The sequence below is a fragment of the Epinephelus fuscoguttatus genome, linkage group LG11 (genome assembly GCF_011397635.1).
Source record: "Epinephelus fuscoguttatus linkage group LG11, E.fuscoguttatus.final_Chr_v1".
Lineage (NCBI taxonomy): Eukaryota > Metazoa > Chordata > Actinopteri > Perciformes > Serranidae > Epinephelus > Epinephelus fuscoguttatus.
Window position 1 is genome coordinate 16,693,868 of NC_064762.1, and position 18,498 is coordinate 16,712,365.

At 43.5% G+C, this 18,498-nt stretch overlaps 1 protein-coding gene across 1 annotated transcript; it reads right to left on the minus strand.

Moving 5' to 3' along the window:
* Nucleotides 1-1,191: 1,191 nt before the first annotated feature.
* On the minus strand, nt 1,192-18,027 carry si:dkey-119f1.1 (Structural maintenance of chromosomes protein 6-like). The gene is made up of 27 exons (XM_049589395.1): nt 17,927-18,027; nt 17,422-17,567; nt 17,111-17,246; nt 15,629-15,734; nt 15,225-15,361; nt 13,640-13,701; nt 13,452-13,532; nt 13,254-13,355; nt 11,479-11,598; nt 11,243-11,341; nt 10,909-11,055; nt 10,369-10,457; nt 10,086-10,250; nt 9,188-9,366; nt 8,381-8,582; nt 6,204-6,318; nt 5,919-6,079; nt 4,992-5,127; nt 4,628-4,708; nt 4,271-4,441; nt 3,896-4,033; nt 3,479-3,624; nt 3,131-3,256; nt 2,889-2,994; nt 2,450-2,602; nt 2,166-2,263; nt 1,192-1,694 (listed from the first exon to the last, which is right to left on the minus strand). Exons 2-27 carry the CDS (start codon nt 17,548-17,550, stop codon nt 1,601-1,603), a joined length of 3,279 nt encoding a protein of 1,092 aa, XP_049445352.1. The 5' UTR covers nt 17,551-17,567; nt 17,927-18,027; the 3' UTR covers nt 1,192-1,600.
* Nucleotides 18,028-18,498: the final 471 nt, after the last annotated feature.

Here is an 18,498-nt window from a genome sequence, read left to right on the forward strand (position 1 = left end):
CGACATCCTGAGTGCAGAGCTGATCTTCTTCCAGGCGTTTATGTAAGTGTGCTGGCCTGAGCCAGCCCTTATAGTTAGGGCTGGCTCAGGCTTGCATTGGATCAGCTCCTAGTTAGGATGATATGGGTCTAGTCTGCCGGGGGACTTCCAATGATACACCAAGCTCCTCTCTTCTTCTTCTCTCTATTTGCAAACATTCCTGTCCCATTAATGCATATTACTAACTCAGCTTTTTCCCTCGAGCCTTTGTGCTTTCTTGTCCCGCAGATTCCCACAGATTGTGGTTGCGCCTGGTTGCACTGCTGCTGTGGTCCTGGCTGATGTCTACAACTGCTATTATTATTAGTCATACCTCTGCTATTATAATACACTTACGATTATTATTAGGTGTGTAGTTAGCAGTGGTTAGCATTGTCGCCTCACAGCAAGAGGGTTCTTGTTCCGAACCCAGGATGGGGGAGCCCTTCTGTGCAAAGTTTGGATGTTCTCCCTATGTCAGCGTGGGTTTTCTCCGGGTACTCCCCCTTGGTGACTCTAAACTAGCCGTAGGTGTGAATGTGACTGTGAATGGTTCTCTGTCTCTGTGTGTCAGCCCTGTGATAGTCTGGTGACCGGTCCAGTCTCCCTGTGACCCCTAACAGGATAAGTGGTTACAGAAAATGAACAATTATTACTGTTGCACACACATGCTATCATATTTCTATGAATATTGTTAGAGTTGTCAGTAGGTGGCCCTATGACTATGCGTCAATATGGGTAAGTAGATGTCTTCAGGCCTGGACTGTTATCCAGCCTGTGAAATTCGGGGCAGATTAGAATATGCCAATTTAAGTAAGAGCAGCTTCTTGTGTCATGCTGAAACGCTGACATTGGCGCGTCTCCTTCACAAATATCAGTCGGTGGTAAATATGGAGAAGTTTATCATTTTAGTGCAGGGCTACCCAGAGCTTTACATCTATCTCACGGACAATATTTTTGGCCAAATACACACTTACACAAACGCCTGGAAGAAGATCAGCTCTGCACTCAGGATGTTTAGTATGTAGGCTATGATACCGTGCTGGTTATGGTGCTTAGCTAAAATGTGTGTAAAATAGCCCCCGAAATGGACAAAATTCAAAATAGCTGACTATGAAACCCAACTGTCTTGAAATATTCTTCCATGCTTAAAAAAACCCCACCAACACTGCATTGACTTATTCAGTTTAATGAACATTAAATATTTTATTAAAATGATATCAACTCTTTCAATGTGCCTGTTTTTGAGCTATTTAACAATTTTGGCAGTAAATATAAAAATATTTGCCTCTCTGGGCAGCACACCTCATGTAACAGTGCTTTTACAACATTTTATTCGTGTGTGAATTCCGTGTTGCAAAACCAAACATTTAACACACAGGCTACTGAACAGAACTTTGAGATGTAATCCTTCTCAGAACTGAAGGCCACTCGATGGGTGAACAATAACGCATGGCTGCATTCATTCAACAGCTGTCCCAAGAAGACAGAAATCAGCATAAAGCCACATGAAGGAGGGCCTTAGCATCGGCTGCTTGTGGTCTCGTCACTTTGTCCAATGCTAAATTACCAGCTGTCAAACCTACTGCTCCTCGCCTTCTTCTCTTTGTGCGTTGTTGCCGCGGTCTGGATCTTTGAGACGGAGGATGCGGATGATTTTACTCACTGGAAGAGAGCTGTAACAAAAAGAAGAAAAGCAACAAAGGTTTCAGTGTGCCCATGCCTTTGATGTTATGTGGCTGGTGGAAACTAAACAGCATACTAAAACCACATGGCCTTTACTTGGTCATAGCTCATTTACTAAGTGAACATACAGTAACTATTATTTATTCCCCAGATTTCGATGAGATCTGAGCATTGGGTGGATGACCAAGTACCCCATCTCTCAACCTGCAAGACTCAGCCAACGCCCTGGTGCCAGACAGCACAGACACAGGTCAGAGGTCCCATCATGGATCGGACATGGCTCTAAACTGTTAAGGCCATTAAAATGAGATGGTCACTGCTATTCACTTCACCTGACAGTGGTTTTAGAGTTGTGGCTGTGTATGCCAATCCCAAGTAATTAAGTCAATAAATCCCATCTGGGTGGTCTAACTGCTTTGATATACAAGTGTATATAAAGAAAGAGATGTATCAGAATATACCCCATGCTCTGTGGTGTGAGGAAGATGAACTGTCTGTAGCGCTGACCAGCAGCCACCTTCAGCATCATGTCCATCGATATCCTCCTGTTCACCATGTCCTGATTGAAGAGAAACATTGATGTTATCTTCTGATAAATAAGGCTAAAAAAACAGTGAGACGGTTTCATGTGATGTCAAGGACCGTACATATTTTCCCCTCTCCCACTAATGCCAATTCAGTGCCATGAAAAGAGAGATTATCTCAATATGCAATACAGACACACTAACAGTATCAATATTATTACCATGTAAACATCGAACTCGTCAAGACAGCGGAAAGGCGCCTCTGTGATGGCCCAAAGAGAGAGAACAAAGCAAACAGTGGAGAAGGAGCGCTCGCCTCCGGACAGGGAGCGCATGTCACTCAAGTCAGCCTTGTTCCCCTGGCCTGGCTGCACCTACAGAGGAGCGGAGGAGAAATTAGATTTCTTAGCATTAAACACTTTGACACAAAAACATGGGAAAATAAGGCATAGGTTGAAAAACAGCGGAGTTAGCCTTCAACCTTGCACTATATCATTTACCCTGTCTTCAACAGACCAGCTGCTGCCTCTCACAGCTGTTTTGAACTGAACTCATGTGACCTACAGTTCACACGTGGTACACAAAATAACACTTCATTGTACATTTTTAGAGGCAAAATGAGGCTAAAATTTTGTCTGAGTAATAAATCAAACATCTTACTGAGATGGAGAGGGTTTCATTCTTGTGGTCAAAGGTCATACTTCCAGTGTAGCCTCTCTGAGCCAGCATGCTATCAAAGTAGTATTTACAGCGAGCTGAGAGGAACCTAAGAGATGCAGAGAAAACGGATCAGACGGCAGAATGATAATAAATTGAGGAAAACACAAAGAGACAGATGTCACAATTACCACATTTGGGGTTTTTTTGGCTGTTCTCCAGGAGACAATGCGTTGACAACTTACCTCCTGAGATCAGCGTAAGCCTGGAGTCTTTGGGCCATAACACTATCGAGACATTTAATGAAGCTGTTAAGGTTCTTCATTTGGTGTGCCATGTTCTTGTAGCTCTCCAGAGCCTCATGATACTGCCTAGATGAGGAAAGGACAGACATGTGGCAGAAAGGTGAGAGAGGGGATACTTAATGGTTTTTAAAATTAAACTACTGATGTGTGTGGCTGTTGCAGTTTGTAAAGTTACATGTTAAAACATTTGTAGTAGCATTTGCTTAACAGTTTCCACTACTATCAATGTCATGACACTACATAGCAATCAGTGCACTGCCATCTGTTACCAGGGTCTAAGCAACATACCTCACAACCTCCTCACGGTCCCCCTGTTGTTCCTGCTGGGTTGCGATCTTCACCTTGAGACGGTTGATCTCACTGTCGAGACTCCTGGCTGTCCGCCGTACTTCCAGACGCTCTGGAGAGATTTCCGTTGCCTTGGCCACAGAGACCTGAATCAGCAGTGTGAAACAAATCATTAACTTCTCAGACTCAATGCAGGTGAAACTGCAATGTATTTAAAGTAACCAAAAACCAAATGGCATTGCCTTTGTTTGAATATTGTACACACTGTACACAGTTCTGATGAGCTCAGTGTGCGTATAAACAAAGTATGTCTCTGATCTCAAACTTTAAACCTGGTTTGAAGACCCACATGATAACTTGTACTGAAAGAGAACAGCTCCTCCTCTGTCTTGCCCTGTGTAGCTCTGTATGTCATACCTGAAGTTCCTGCTTCTTGCTTTCCATGTTGGCTTCAAGGGTTTCTATGTTGCGGAGGTGGCCACTGCGCTTCTCGTCATAGTGTTTCTTGTGATGCTTGCACTTCATCACCTCCTGATCAATCTTACTCAGCTCCTCCTGCAACAGGACAAAGAACACCAAGAGTCAACACATGAGCTTCACCCAGTGCTGTTATAGAGGTAAGCTTGTTTTTCTTTCGCCACTGAGCTCTTCAGCAGAAACGTTTCCAAATGGTTTGTGTTAATGTTCACTGGTGAACAGTAAATATGCTATTCTTTTAAAATTAGCTTGTGTTGTTAATGTGCTAACTGGCTAACTAGCGTCAAGATGTTCTGCCAGTTTCTGCTGTGTTACCTTCTTTGAGTCGGCCTCCTCAGCGACCATGTTGATCTGCTCTTTGTGCTGCTTGTACTCCTGCTCTGCCTTCTCGTACGAGGCCTTCAGCTCAGCCATCTGAGCTCGTGCCTCATCGTACTCAGCATGCTTGGAAGAGATTTTCGTAATAATCTCCTGAAGATCTTCCTCCTGTAGTAAAGTGATGACAGGCGCACATCACATGGAGCGTCTGTGCTGACTGCAAAAATACCAACGACTTGAACGTAAATTCTTTGAAGAGTTACTGTGAGACCTTTTCTTCAGTCAATCTAGTGACATGAGCACAATTTGAGTCCATCATGTCTGATTATTGTACTGCATGTGTTCTGTACAAACCAGGGGAGTGAGGTCCTCTGACTGAGGCTCCTCTGTATTCTGTAGTTCTGTCAGCTCCAGCTGTAGCCTCGTGGCCTTGTCCTGGAACAAATACACAAACCACATGAGCAAATCCATAAAATCCACAGTGGAATACTACACAATTGAATTGGAAATCCATTTTTTATTAAGCAGTATTGATTTAAATCTTTTTTCAACTAAAAGGCAACTGTTTGTTGTATATTTATGCATCTATTTAAAATAACTGCTCTCATTAGATAAGGCATTACACTGTTATGCCAAAGTATTACATGTGCTTTTGAAATATCAAATAAAACATCCTGGGGTTAGAAGGTGATGAATGTTGATTTGTGAGAAGTTTTACTTTGGCGGTCTTCTGCTCCATGTGGGTTCTTCTCAGGAGCGCCTCATTCTGTTTGATGTCTTCATCCAACTTTTTCAAATGTTGCTGGAAGCGAGATTCCTGAGCTTTCTGGTTCTCTATCTCCCTCTGCAAGTGCCTGAGAGTAAAGAACCAGGACACAGAGATGTTAAGATAAAAGCTTTTTGCTTCTTGTTCTGACACATACATCCTAATACTTGTAGCTACAAGAAGTCCACCATCTATAACTCTTTTTCTAAATGCAACAAAAGAATAATACCAGTTCTTACCGCGACTGGTTCGTTGGGTAAAATTCAGGGTTCATGCATTCATTTATTTGTGGCAGAGTGCCACGTTGAAAAGATCTACGGCCACGTTTAGATTCTTTATTTATGGAGCTGGATCGTTCATTAGGAGCACCATTGGAATGTATATACACCGTTCGGTTATTCATAACTCCACAGACGGAGCAGCAGAACAGCAAGCACACTGAAAGTGACACTTAACCTTCAGGGAGGTCTGAGGGTCTCTTTCACTCACAAACAGCTGCTCGTCTCATCAGTGGATCTAATCTGATCAGCTCTGATTGCATCAATTGATCAATTATCCAGCATGTGACTCAAAAATCCACAAAATGCTGCTGAAAGAAAAAAAGAGGAGTTCTGCCTGTGCTGTGTTCATGGACTTGCAAAAACCTCTGAATTTAGAAAGGGGACACAAACTGAAACAAGGACACACAGGCAAGAAAAGCAAAGAAAGAAAGAAAAAGAGTAAAGTTAGCATCCCACCACCCGGTCGTCAACTACCGCCACACATAGACTGTAATTCTGTGGGAAACACTGAAATTGGCTTCACTGTTCTCACTCACACACACACACACACACACACACACACACACACACACACACACACACACACACACACACACACCTGATCTCCTCCTCCACATCTCCTGAGAGGTAGTTGGCTCTGGTCTGCTCAGCCGTGTAATTACGGTCATTGAAGATCTGATCTCCCTCCCTGGAAAACGCCTGGGTGCAGTGATGAGGAGGGTTTTTCCCCTGCATCACTCGCCGAGCCTCTGTTCGATTCTATGTGCACACAAACAAGCAGACACAAGCACACAATAGAAAACAATGTCAATGCACAAGATCTCCTGAACACTGGGGTTGGGTACTGGACACATTTGAACTGATACAGCTAACTGTTTATTACCTTGATGAGTAAGATGCTCTCTATACCGCGCTGATCAATCAGGCAGTTGGCCACAACTGGGTCCTCAATTTCTAGAGCTTGAAGCACGGAGGGGTAGTTAGGGTGATTCACGGCCCTGACACAAAGACAAAACCACCCAAGACCAGTTGAGTAAAAGTGACACTTCATATAAAATGTATACCGTAAGTAACACAGGCTCAAAACCACCTGTGGTTGGCCTGAATTTCTGTCAGTTAATATGTACTCCAATCCACTTATGTATTTGTTTGAAAGCGGCTTTATTGCCACAAACATGGCACATAAAGTGTGCTGCCATTCTGTTTGTAGTTTTATTGTAGGCCTGTTGTGCTTGCAAGGAAGCTGTGTAAATTTGACATTAGTGAAAACATTTTAAGACTCGAGCACACTGTAACTAACACTGATTTAAGCTGACCAATGCTACTGTTCTCCATTAAGACGTACAGTACAGGCCAAAAGTTTGGACACACCTTCTCATTCAATGCGTTTTCTTTATTTTCATGACTATTTACATTGTAGATTCTCACTGAAGGCATCAAAACTATGAATGAACACGTGGAGTTATGTACTTAACAAAAAAAGATGAAATAACTGAAAACATGTTTTATATTCTAGTTTCTTCAAAATAGCCACCCTTTGCTCTGATTACTGCTTTGCACACTCTTGGCATTCTCTTGATGAGCTTCAAGAGGTAGTCACCTGAAATGGTTTTCCAACAGTCTTGAAGGAGTTCCCAGAGGTGTTTAGCACTTGTTGGCCCCTTTGCCTTCACTCTGCGGTCCAGCTCACCCCAAACCATCTCGATTGGGTTCAGGTCCGGTGACTGTGGAGGCCAGGTCATCTGCCGCAGCACTCCATCACTCTCCTTCTTGGTCAAATAGCCCTTACACAGCTTGGAGGTGTGTTTGGGGTCATTGTCCTGTTGAAAAATAAATGATCGTCCAACTAAACGCAAACCGGATGGGATGGCATGTCGCTGCAGGATGCTGTGGTAGCCATGCTGGTTCAGTGTGCCTTCAATTTTGAATAAATCCCCAACAGTGTCACCAGCAAAACACCCCCACACCATCACACCTCCTCCTCCATGCTTCACAGTGGGAACCAGGCATGTGGAATCCATCCGTTCACCTTTTCTGTGTCTCACAAAGACACGGCGGTTGGAACCAAAGATCTCAAATTTGGACTCATCAGACCAAAGCACAGATTTCCACTGGTCTAATGTCCATTCCTTGTGTTTCTTGGCCCAAACAAATCTCTTCTGCTTGTTGCCTCTCCTTAGCAGTGGTTTCCTAGCAGCTATTTGACCATGAAGGCCTGATTCGCGCAGTCTCCTCTTAACAGTTGTTCTAGAGATGGGTCTGCTGCTAGAACTCTGTGTGGCATTCATCTGGTCTCTGATCTGAGCTGCTGTTAACTTGCGATTTCTGAGGCTGGTGACTCGGGTGAACTTATCCTCAGAAGCAGAGGTGACTCTTGGTCTTCCTTTCCTGGGTCGGTGCTCATGTGTGCCAGTTTGGTTGTAGCGCTTGATGGTTTTTGCGACTCCACTTGGGGACACATTTAAAGTTTTTGCAATTTTCCGGACTGACTGACCTTCATTTCTTAAAGTAATGATGGCCACTCGTTTTTCTTTAGTTAGCTGATTGGTTCTTGCCATAATATGAATTTTAACAGTTGTCCAATAGGGCTGTCGGCTGTGTATTAACCTGACTTCTGCACAACACAACTGATGGTCCCAACCCCATTGATAAAGCAAGAAATTCCACTAATTAACCCTGATAAGGCACACCTGTGAAATGGAAACCATTTCAGGTGACTACCTCTTGAAGCTCATGGAGAGAATGCCAAGAGTGTGCAAAGCAGTAATCAGAGCAAAGGGTGGCTATTTTGAAGAAACTAGAATATAAAACATGTTTTCAGTTATTTCATCTTTTTTTTGTTAAGTACATAACTCCACATGTGTTCATTCATAGTTTTGATGCCTTCAGTGAGAATCTACAATGTAAATAGTCATGAAAATAAAGAAAACGCATTGAATGAGAAGGTGTGTCCAAACTTTTGGCCTGTACTGTACATTCAAACCTAATACTTTTTTCCAGGGCATGCGCTACTAAAACTAAGCGTTTGCTAAATGTTTTTGTGATTACACATAACCTCACCTCGCTCTTGTGTCATGGACACGATGGAGAAATTCGCTGGTGATGATGGTCGGTCTACGGCCAGACGGTAACACTTTGGCCATGAGGCCCTGTAGCACCTTCTCATCGTCGTGGTTATCACAAGTGAAGGCCAGCAGCTGGCCTTTAAGACACACCTCCACAGACAGGGCCAACTCTGGGTCCTTCAGGCTAATACAGAAACCTGTAGGAGGGAGGGAAATGTGAAAAGAGAAGGCAAGTAAGACGTGCGTTTTTGTCACAGATGCCACTATTCGCTTGGGCATTTCAGCTGAGCTGGTAGAAGGACAAAAAAAGAGTGAAGTGGGGGTTTACATGCCTCTTTATGGAGACAAAGTGACCTTTTTACTGGTCTTAAACCTGGGTTTAACATAGGTCTAACATTGCAAAGCTTTCAATAGAAGGAGGAAGACAGTTCATTACATCAGTTTGATCCGCAAACATTTTGAAAGTCTAGAAGAGTGGCACAATTAAATCATTTTATCCTCATTCAAGTTAGCAGAAGGCTAACTGAGGTGAATGAGGTGTTTGCTCAATGGGCCCTACCATGTGGAAGATCTGGGCAATTTATACCTGGGATGTCAAAGTTTTTGCCTTCTGGGCCACTGACCCAATTTCATGGTAAGTATCCAGTTGTCTTTATAAATCCATAACTATAATTCCAGGCGAAGTGCTCTGGAACTCTGGGTGTTTCATCAGACATGATTTTGAGATTCAAAAGGCTGAGAAAAGATTTAGGCCTGAGACATAAACATTTTCACCCGAGTAAAACTGGACACCAAGTCTTACCCAGAGGTCCTCGAGGTTTGTGCTTAAACTGCCCTTTTCTGTGAGCTTCCTGGATGGCGTTAAGGAGTGTGGGCATGTGCTCTCCGAAACGCCGCAGCCGATTGGACCGACTGCTCTCCATAGTCTGCAGGTTCCTTCTGTTGGCATCGATGGACCTGTGGAGCACTTCCCGTTCTCTCCTGATGACAGAAGGCAGTGGGTGCTCTCATTACTGCAGTACTACAGACCAAAACATCTCCTACTAATTGGGCTAAATTTGGGTTGGTTGCAGGGGTTGCCAAGCAACCGCCACAACTGCTATGTTAATGTTTTTTCTTTTATTCATGTGAGCGCCACAAATTTACAGTATGCTTCAAAAGCCAGCAGCATGACGAGGCACTGAGTGTCTATTTTGCACCCAGTGGCGCACGTTTGCCGTTTTTCTGTGGTCACCAAGACTTGAAAAATGCCCAGCTTTGGGTAAAACACTGCAGCTGCTCGTCACTGACACTTTTTACCCAGCTGCCCTATCACAGTGGAGGAGGGGTGGGACAAATGCCACAAAGACCAACTGTAACATCACTGAATACCAACAACAATGGAAGAGAAATTAATACTGAACCCACACAGACCTGCAGGTCCATCCTCTATCTCTATGTGCTTCAGCCTTTCCTTCATCCAGAGCAAGTACTCTACCTCGTGCAGGCATTTTTTACTTCCGCAGACATTCTACATCACAGCAACCAGACACAGCCAAAGCGTCTTCACATTATGGTGTGATTTGGGTAAAATATTTTCTTCTAATACATCCTAATAAATATATTCCAGCTCCACTTTGTTTCTTAAGGACCCCTGGAACCAAAATTGACTGGTTCTGCATGTGTGATTCATCTGTCTTGAGCGCTCTGTTTTATTTTACCTGATCTTTCCTTGTTCTTCCTTGGCACGGTTGCAGGCGTGCCCATACTGGTCGATCTGCTGGCCCAGAGTGGAGATCTGGTGTCTCACGTTTTCCAGCTCAGCCTGTATCTGCTCCATACGGTTGGTCCTGGCCTGGCTCTCCGCTCCTGATGTCTGACTGATGCTAGAGGGATTGAACAAAAAAAATGTAAGAATGACAGTTGTGAGGAGGGTAAACACATAATTAATATGTTTCAACTTAAATGCAGCGAAGAAGACATGAAAACAAGATGAGGTCGAACCTCAGCTTGAGATCGTTTATCCGTGAGGACAGCTGAACCTTGTCCTTTTCCAGGTCCCTCAGGTTAGCCTTGCATCTGTGGACAGTGAGCTAGCTCACACACAAAATTGAAGATCAGAATCACTGCTCAGTTACACAACAAGCGTCCCAACGATAACTACCTGCCTTAGATTATATCTGACAAGACGACGAGGCAGGAAGTTAGAATACACAGATTTTTACTGGGGTACACAGGTTCTTTAAAAATGTATTGAGTTGTGTTTATGCTTGAGCTATGCCATAGATATAATGTAGACTGTCACCTGTCTTCCATGTCCACGACTTCCTAAGTTGTTGGGGGACCTGACTATCCTTGTTGCTATGGATACCACTGAGCACTATAGACAAAAGCCTCATACGCTATTAAACAACTTAACTGAGGGGCCTCAGCTAAATAAGGTCACATCTCTTAGCCAACAGCTACAACTTTAAATCGCTTCATGTGAAAGTGACTGAACCCGCTGTTATTACAGTCTGACTAATGAATTGTCTGAACTCTGACCTCGCTGGACTTGAGACGGGTATTTTGTCTCTGGGCCTCTGCCTTCAGCTCAGCACATTTGGGCTGGAGCTCTTGGACTTGCTGTGTGATCCCCTCCAGCTGGTCCTGGATCTGCTTGTATTTCCCCTCGGCCTCCTCGACCTTATTCTGTGTTATTACATAAAAATACATCGGAGAAGTGGGTCAGAGGACAGAGGAGGACTGTGCATGGACAATGAAAAGCTGTAGAGTGAGTTTTCAAACCGAAGTTGTCATATAATTACTAGTAATTACTTGTTATACTAAAAACACATACACCTGATTTTTAGGGTGAATATTAGCAGAGGTATCATACCTTCCATTCATCCACCTTCTCATCATATTTCTCTGTAGAACGTCTGTCTGACTGCAGCTTCTCCTTCATCGGCTCCAACTCCTTCTCCATCTCAATCACCTGCAACATTACGTCACAACCAATACTAACTAGATCAATGTTCTTTTAAGTAATTATCACACTTATTCCGTTTCATAGGGACCTGAGGGAGTAGACAAAGAGGGTGGAAGGAAAAAAAAGTCAGAAAATGATCTCACCAAAGCCCAAGCCATTTGCTTCTGCAACTCCTCCAGCTTGGTGTGCATTTCATCAAGTGACGCCAGGCTTTTATAACAGTCCTCTTTCTCCAGGTACTTCCGCTTTAAGTCTTTCAAACACTGCAACAGTCATATAACAATTATATATTTTGTACATGGTTAAACAAATAGGTAGCTATGCTTAGCTGTCAAAGGAGGAAACATCCTATCCACTGAATCCTTAATATTAATAAACAGTATAATAAAGTCCCGCATGAGCACACTTAAACCTGCAGTAACTATTTTAGGCCACCAGGGGGCAGTAGAAACAAATTATGAATGCTAAATTGCCACATGATTTCCTTTTAAGTTGACATGGTGAACTTATTTGTTTCTTATTTACACATCTAGCAGTTACAGAGCAACACTACCATTCATTCTGGTCACCTGGCAAACAGAAGTCCAATATTCACTCTCTCTTAGCATGTCAATCACATGTCCTTAGCTTGACTGCTACTTTGCTGTGAGGCAAACTCACAGATCTTCATTCATTCATCTTCTAACCGCTTCATCCTCTTGAGGGTCGCGGGGGGGCTGGAGCCTATCCCAGCTACATCGGGCCAGAGGCAGGGTACACCCTGGACAGGTCGCCAGACTATCGCAGGGCTGACACATAGAGATTTTAGAGTTATCAATTAACCTAGTCCCCAATCTGCATGTCTTTGGACTGTGGGAGGAAGCGGAGAGAACCCACGCTGACAGGGGGAGAACATGCAAACTCCACACAGAAGGGCTCCCACGCCCGGGATCGAACCGGCAACCCTCTTGCTGTGAGGCGAGAGTGCTAACCACCACACCACCGTGCCGCCCCACTCACAGATCTGTACTTCAAAAAAGATGGACAGGTGGAGGGCACCTGTTCTGGCTCTGATTACGGGTGACAAATAGTACATTGAACACACTGAATCAGAGATCTGTGTGGGTACACAATAGGGCTGCAACAATTAGTCGACTAATCGATGACTAATCCCCTATTAAAATAATCTGTGACTATTTTAGTAGTTGACTAATCGAGTCATTGAGTCATTTTTCAGAGAAAAGTACTATAAAAGTACCCCAAAATACTATTATTGCAGATTCTTATGTTCAAATATTGGCAGCTTTACACACTCTCCCGTGATGGTGAACTAAAATCCTTTGGCGTGAGTACGAAACAAGACATGAGATGACATAATTTTGGGGTTTGGGAGAGACAGACCGAGATTTTTTGATAAACTGATTAGTCAACTAATCGAAGAAATAATCCATAGATTAGTAAAAATAATCGTTAGTTGCAGCCCTAGTACACGAGACTCCCATAAAGAGGAGAAGTCACGGGAACTACCACCAGCTGGTCCAGGAGCTTCGCCTGGATGATGGTTGTTTCAAGGCTTATTTTAGGATGAGCTGAGGACAATATTCTGTTCATTGATCGCTCTGAGTTGGTGTTTTTTCAACTCCAGGCGTTCAGGGAACAATGCAAGGCATTCAGCCACCCAAAAGCAGCAGGCAAAATGTTTCACTGTCGTTGAAAACAACTACAAAAAGCCACATTAGGCTGCTAAAATGCCCTCGGTCTGATTGGTCCTGATAGTCCTGTTTGTTTTTTGGTAAATCTCTGTTTTCAGCAGCTAAGTGTTCCACTATGTTCACCAGCTAAAAACTATTTTATTAGAGTGGTGGGAGTTAAGACAACAGTGAAGTAACTGCCAGACAGGTTTGTTATATATGAATGTGTCAGCCAAACTGACTCTTACCTCACTGTGTTGCTCAACTTTATCCTCTGTGACATTCTTGGTAGTTTTGATGTAGACAAAGTCCTCTCTCATCTGCTCCAGTTGGGTAGCTTTCATAAAAAACTGCAATAGGAATAGGAGAAAAAAATATCACTGTCAAAGATCACAAAACCAACAGATGAAAGATTCTCACTATAAAATGTAGTCGTATATAATTACCCTGTATTTGTCCCCCTCTCCTTTGGAGTGCAGGAAGTATTTGCTCATCTCTTGAGTGAGAACTGACACAGGATTGTTGACCTTTGGAAGAAAACATGTTAATAATGACTTCCTTTCACCAGTAACGTAGCACAGGTTTATCCAACTTAAACAACATTGGGCTGTATGAAAGTTTGCATAGCTCATACCTGTATGTTAAAATTGTCTAGGATGGATATCAGCTCTTCCTTTTTGGTCGAGATAACTTGACCTATAAGAGGAGAAAAAATATGTTTATGAGCCCCTGATAATATTAATTCAAGCTGCTATCAGGAGTGGTGATTTCCATATAAATATTCAGCCCAGTTCAGACCAAAGATTCACGACAAGACGAGTTGCTGTTTGGCATTTTTAGTGGAAAAATTACTTAATTTTTTTTTTTTCTACCTGTCCACATTGGTCTTCGTAGCTTAGCGCCACAAAAGGCTGTAAGCTTCTTATGAAGACTGATGCACTGTTAATCTTGCAGTCAAGTATTTTATACCCATACTGTGTGTGGTTGTGACCGTCACCCACCCTCCCTGGAGACTAGCCTATCAGCCTTTATTGGAAAAACTTCCTAATATGAGCCAGAGAGGGCCGTGATACACCAAAGTGTGTCAAGGGGGAAGTAAGGAAACAAGCAAGGGGGAGGGGGCAGGTGCTTAAGTCCTGAGTTGTATAGTGACAGTGCATGCGAGAAGAAGGAGGAAAAACAAACAAACAAATAAACAAACAAACAAAAAAAACAGAGGAGAAACAGGCAGTGTAGCTGATGTATTGTGGCCTTGAGGTGGTTGTGCTCCATACAGATTATCAAAAATAAACATAAACGCGTCTACTATACTGTACTGAAAAACACAAACAAAAGAGAAGTCTATACTGAACACCAAAAATGTGAGAGTCCTGGTGGAGGAGGAAAGCCCGATTGTGGAGAAGAGTTGCCAGCACAGTGTGGTAGGTTCGAGAAGCAAGTGGGCCCCTTTTAAGTGATCCCATCGGTTCTTTGCGATGCGTCACAGAGCTGAAGTATCGAACATGCATGCGTGTATTTGAACCCTCCCAATGTGTTTATGAAAACCATCACCAGGGTCCAGGGCCAGCCCTGCGGGGGAAGGCGGGCGGTATGGCACCCCAAGACCGCAGGAGCGCCCAGACCCCACGCCCAGGGAGCCGCAGAGGCCGCAGGACACCACGCAGGCCCGAGGACCTGGGGCGGCAATGGCCAGCACCCCCAGGGAGCCAGAGACACACTCCAGATGGGCAGGGCAGGAGGGCCCGCCCACCCACTGCCCGACCAGGGCGCTACCCGGCCCACCTGCCACAGGGCCACGGGACCGAGCCACGCCATGCGTATCTACAGTGTGTCTTAACCCCCCCCCACTATGATTCTCCGATCCCTGACGGAGAAATATTAACCCTACACCGTGAGTGTGGATGTGAGTGCCCATAAATGTGATGTGGTGCATTAAAATTGAGGGACATAGGAGACAGGTGGGGGCAAGGCTGATGGCTACAGCACACTGCTGTCCTGCAGCCCGTGCGGCCGAATTCAATTCGGTTTTATTTATAATGCCCAATATCACAATTTGCCTCATTACTAAAGTAGTAGCCAGTTCATTTTCTCATGTCCAACTTATGGTTTCAGCTTTACCAGTGACCACATCCGTCCTTTTAAAGCTCTATTTTAAAGCTCTGCTTTTAAAGTCATAAATAGTTTGTAGATGTTTTAAGGTGACTCTTTACAGTCTTTACCTGATTTGCTCCTCAGTTTATAGGTTCTCAACCCCTCTCGTGTTATTCTCAGGTCCACAGTGATGGCCGAACCGTACACCTCGTATTTGTAAGCGTCTCTTCCTTTGTTACGCAGGGTGATGGATACATCTGCTGAGCTGAGGAAACAGAGTAACACACATTAAATCTACTGAAGACTGACAGATTTTAGAAAATACTTTTGCATGACACTGGACAATTTCACATTTGGAGAAAAGACAATATCGGATTACAATAGAATTTCTTTAAAGGCGTCGAATGGGGGTGACAGGAGCCACTTGAGGTCATTATCATGGAATTTCTAGCTAAACTGACAGGCTCGTCAAGGCAACTACAACCTGCGTGGTAAAAAGAATGTACATCACATGATGTGGTTGAAGGTTTACCTCTCTCCTTCCTTCACAAAACCCCTGAGAGACGATCCTCTGTTTGTTGCCTGTGCATTCCCGCCGAGGGCAACTATGAGAGCTGTCAGAACGGCGCTTTTTCCACCTGTCACACAAGCAGTTTGTGCACACATATTTTAGACACTGCGATACAGGACGAAGAACAAATTGGAAGACAAGACAGACATACAAGAACAAAGGGTATTCCAGAAAACAGATTAACCTTTAAGCAAGACTGAAGTTTAAATAAAAACACAATGTTAAGCCGTTACACAGATGAACTTAGGGCTGACATGATCTGATAGATGCACTCACACAACTAAAATCTGCAGACTTGAAAAGCTAAGCACTGATCACATCAATTCATGATGGATATTAACAGAGAAAACACTAGTTGGTGGCGGGGTTTCTGTGAAGTGCTGTAAAGTTCAGTTGATTCAAAACACACCCAAAACACACATTAAACATGGCTTAATAGAGACAATTTCAAACACAAGTACACAAATCAGCTTCACTATAACTCGCAGCACTCACAGACAAAGTATTTGTCTTTTGCTGGAGGCATTTTCCCCACAAATACAACATGCTAATGTTTTTAGCACAAGCCTATGGCATTTTACATTGTATAAATTAGCCTAGTGGCTAGTAGACTTTTCCTCGACTCATATGAAGCCAGGGACAACAGCAACATTTAGCAAGGGCAATGTTACAAAATTTGGCTCCACTACAACTCAAAAGGTTCACTGACAAAACGACTGTCTTATACTAAACGCGTTTTCCAAACATATGAAACATGTTAACCTTATTAGCACAAGCCTATTGTATAAATAAGCCTAACCATAAGAGGAGATTTCCTCTGCTCATATGAAGCCAGGATAAATCACGCACAAGACTTAAAATGCTATTTTGTGGAGGCTTTATTGTCTTCACAATGTACTGTTTCTTATCTGTGAGATTAAAGTAAATAAAAACTTTGTTTCCACTGAGGGAAATGGTTTCAGCTCACAAAAATAGACAGGACGTCTGTGTCGCCGCGACGTGCAGTTACATTGATGGAAAGGTGCACATCAGTCTACAGCGTAGGGTACGGCAGCATTGATTCGATGCTTAAGTGTAAATCCCGCATAAGCCTGTCTGTCGTGAAAATAACCACTTTTAATGGTCATACACTGATGGTGTTCAATTGCACCTTGGGTTTCCATTGCAGCTTTCCCACAGCTGCTGCCCACTCACCAAATACTGGACCCATTTCAAAAACTGTTGTTTACATCAGTCTCTTTGACCAGTTTACACGGGGAAATACGGTCAAGGTTGAAAAATGCCAACGTTATCCTTTAACCTCCCTCACAGAAGCTTAGGGACAATTTATGGCACCAATTGCTAGGGCAACAGGCAGAAAACCTGCTTTATGGAACAGAAAACAATTCAGTTCAGCTAATCCTCTTTTCTGAAATACCCCACTGGTTACGTAATTACACTTACTTCCATTGTTGCCGACCACAAAGTTGACATTGGAGCCAAAAGTGAAGGGGCCGAGGAGAGAGTGGCACATGAAGTTCTTCAGTGTGATGCTCTCCACAATCCCTGCGTCACTCACCACCTCACCACCACTCTGCAGCTAAACACAGGAGACCAGGACATGTCATTGCATTTCCAGCATAATAGTAATATATAAGATTCTTTCTGTAACATTTTGACCAAAAATCAACAACAAAGAAAGATGACGTACAGTCTCTGTATGGACAAGACCTACATGATGACATATGTCACAGCATGACAGTGACAGTACAAACCTGTTTATTCAGTAGGGCATCTTCCTGGCCACTGTCAAGCGCATTTTCATCCTCCTCGTCTTCCTCCACTGGAGGTCTGAGCCGTTTCTTGGGATTGTCATTGACAGAACTGCTTTTCCTTTTCGACATTTTGGGCACTGAGTCACCTAATTTGAAGGGAAAAATGAAACTGAAAGTAAACACAGCATACTTTTCTGTAGCATAGAGTCAAGCTGCTACTTTAACGTGAAACAGCGACTCTTCATCTTCCGCTCAACCGCCATTTGTGTCTGAAGCCGACAGTCAGAGCAGCAGCCGCAGGTTAAACAAAAATTGACATCAATAACCGAAGCTTAGTTACTGTGGGTCGCCACGTTACAGAGCTAGCTTAGCCGGCTAACAGACGCTACATGCTAAACAGACCGTTAACAAACATGTAGCCAGGCAGCAGCTGAGTATGCTGTAGTTAAAGTCGTTATAAGAAACTCAAAGGACTGGTGTGTTAGTTTACGGAGTGAGTCCTTACCTACTTTCCGGGAACCGCACTCAACACAGCTGATCAGGAGGACCACCGCTTGTCGAATTCGCGCCCACTATTTCCGGGGAAATCTCGCGTGGACAAACGAGATCGTCGGTTTTCTCCCCCCCCCCCACCCATGCAATATTTATTCCACTGTGTACAGAGTTTACATTGCTTACATGGCTTAGTATGTACATTGCTTAGTATTTTTATTTTTAATGCTACACACCATGTGTGTATTGTACAACTCTGTACACAATTATCCTGCACATATATCCATATCTCTCCCATATATATGTACAAGTGAAAGGTGTATATACTGTAAGTAGTCTTGTGTGTATAGCCCTGCCCATTTAGTACTTTATATTTTATATTTGTTATATTTGTATATCTTTGATTCTGATATGTATATACAAATGTTCTGATTTTTAGTCTTTGAGGTGTTCAGTAGGAGACAGTTCTTGTGACTCCAGTCACTGAAGGCTTTTATCAGTTCCCTGTATTCAGATTCCTGCCCATTCCTGATACATGCCACAATAGCAGTGTCGTCCGAGTATTTCTGGATGTGGCAGGACTCA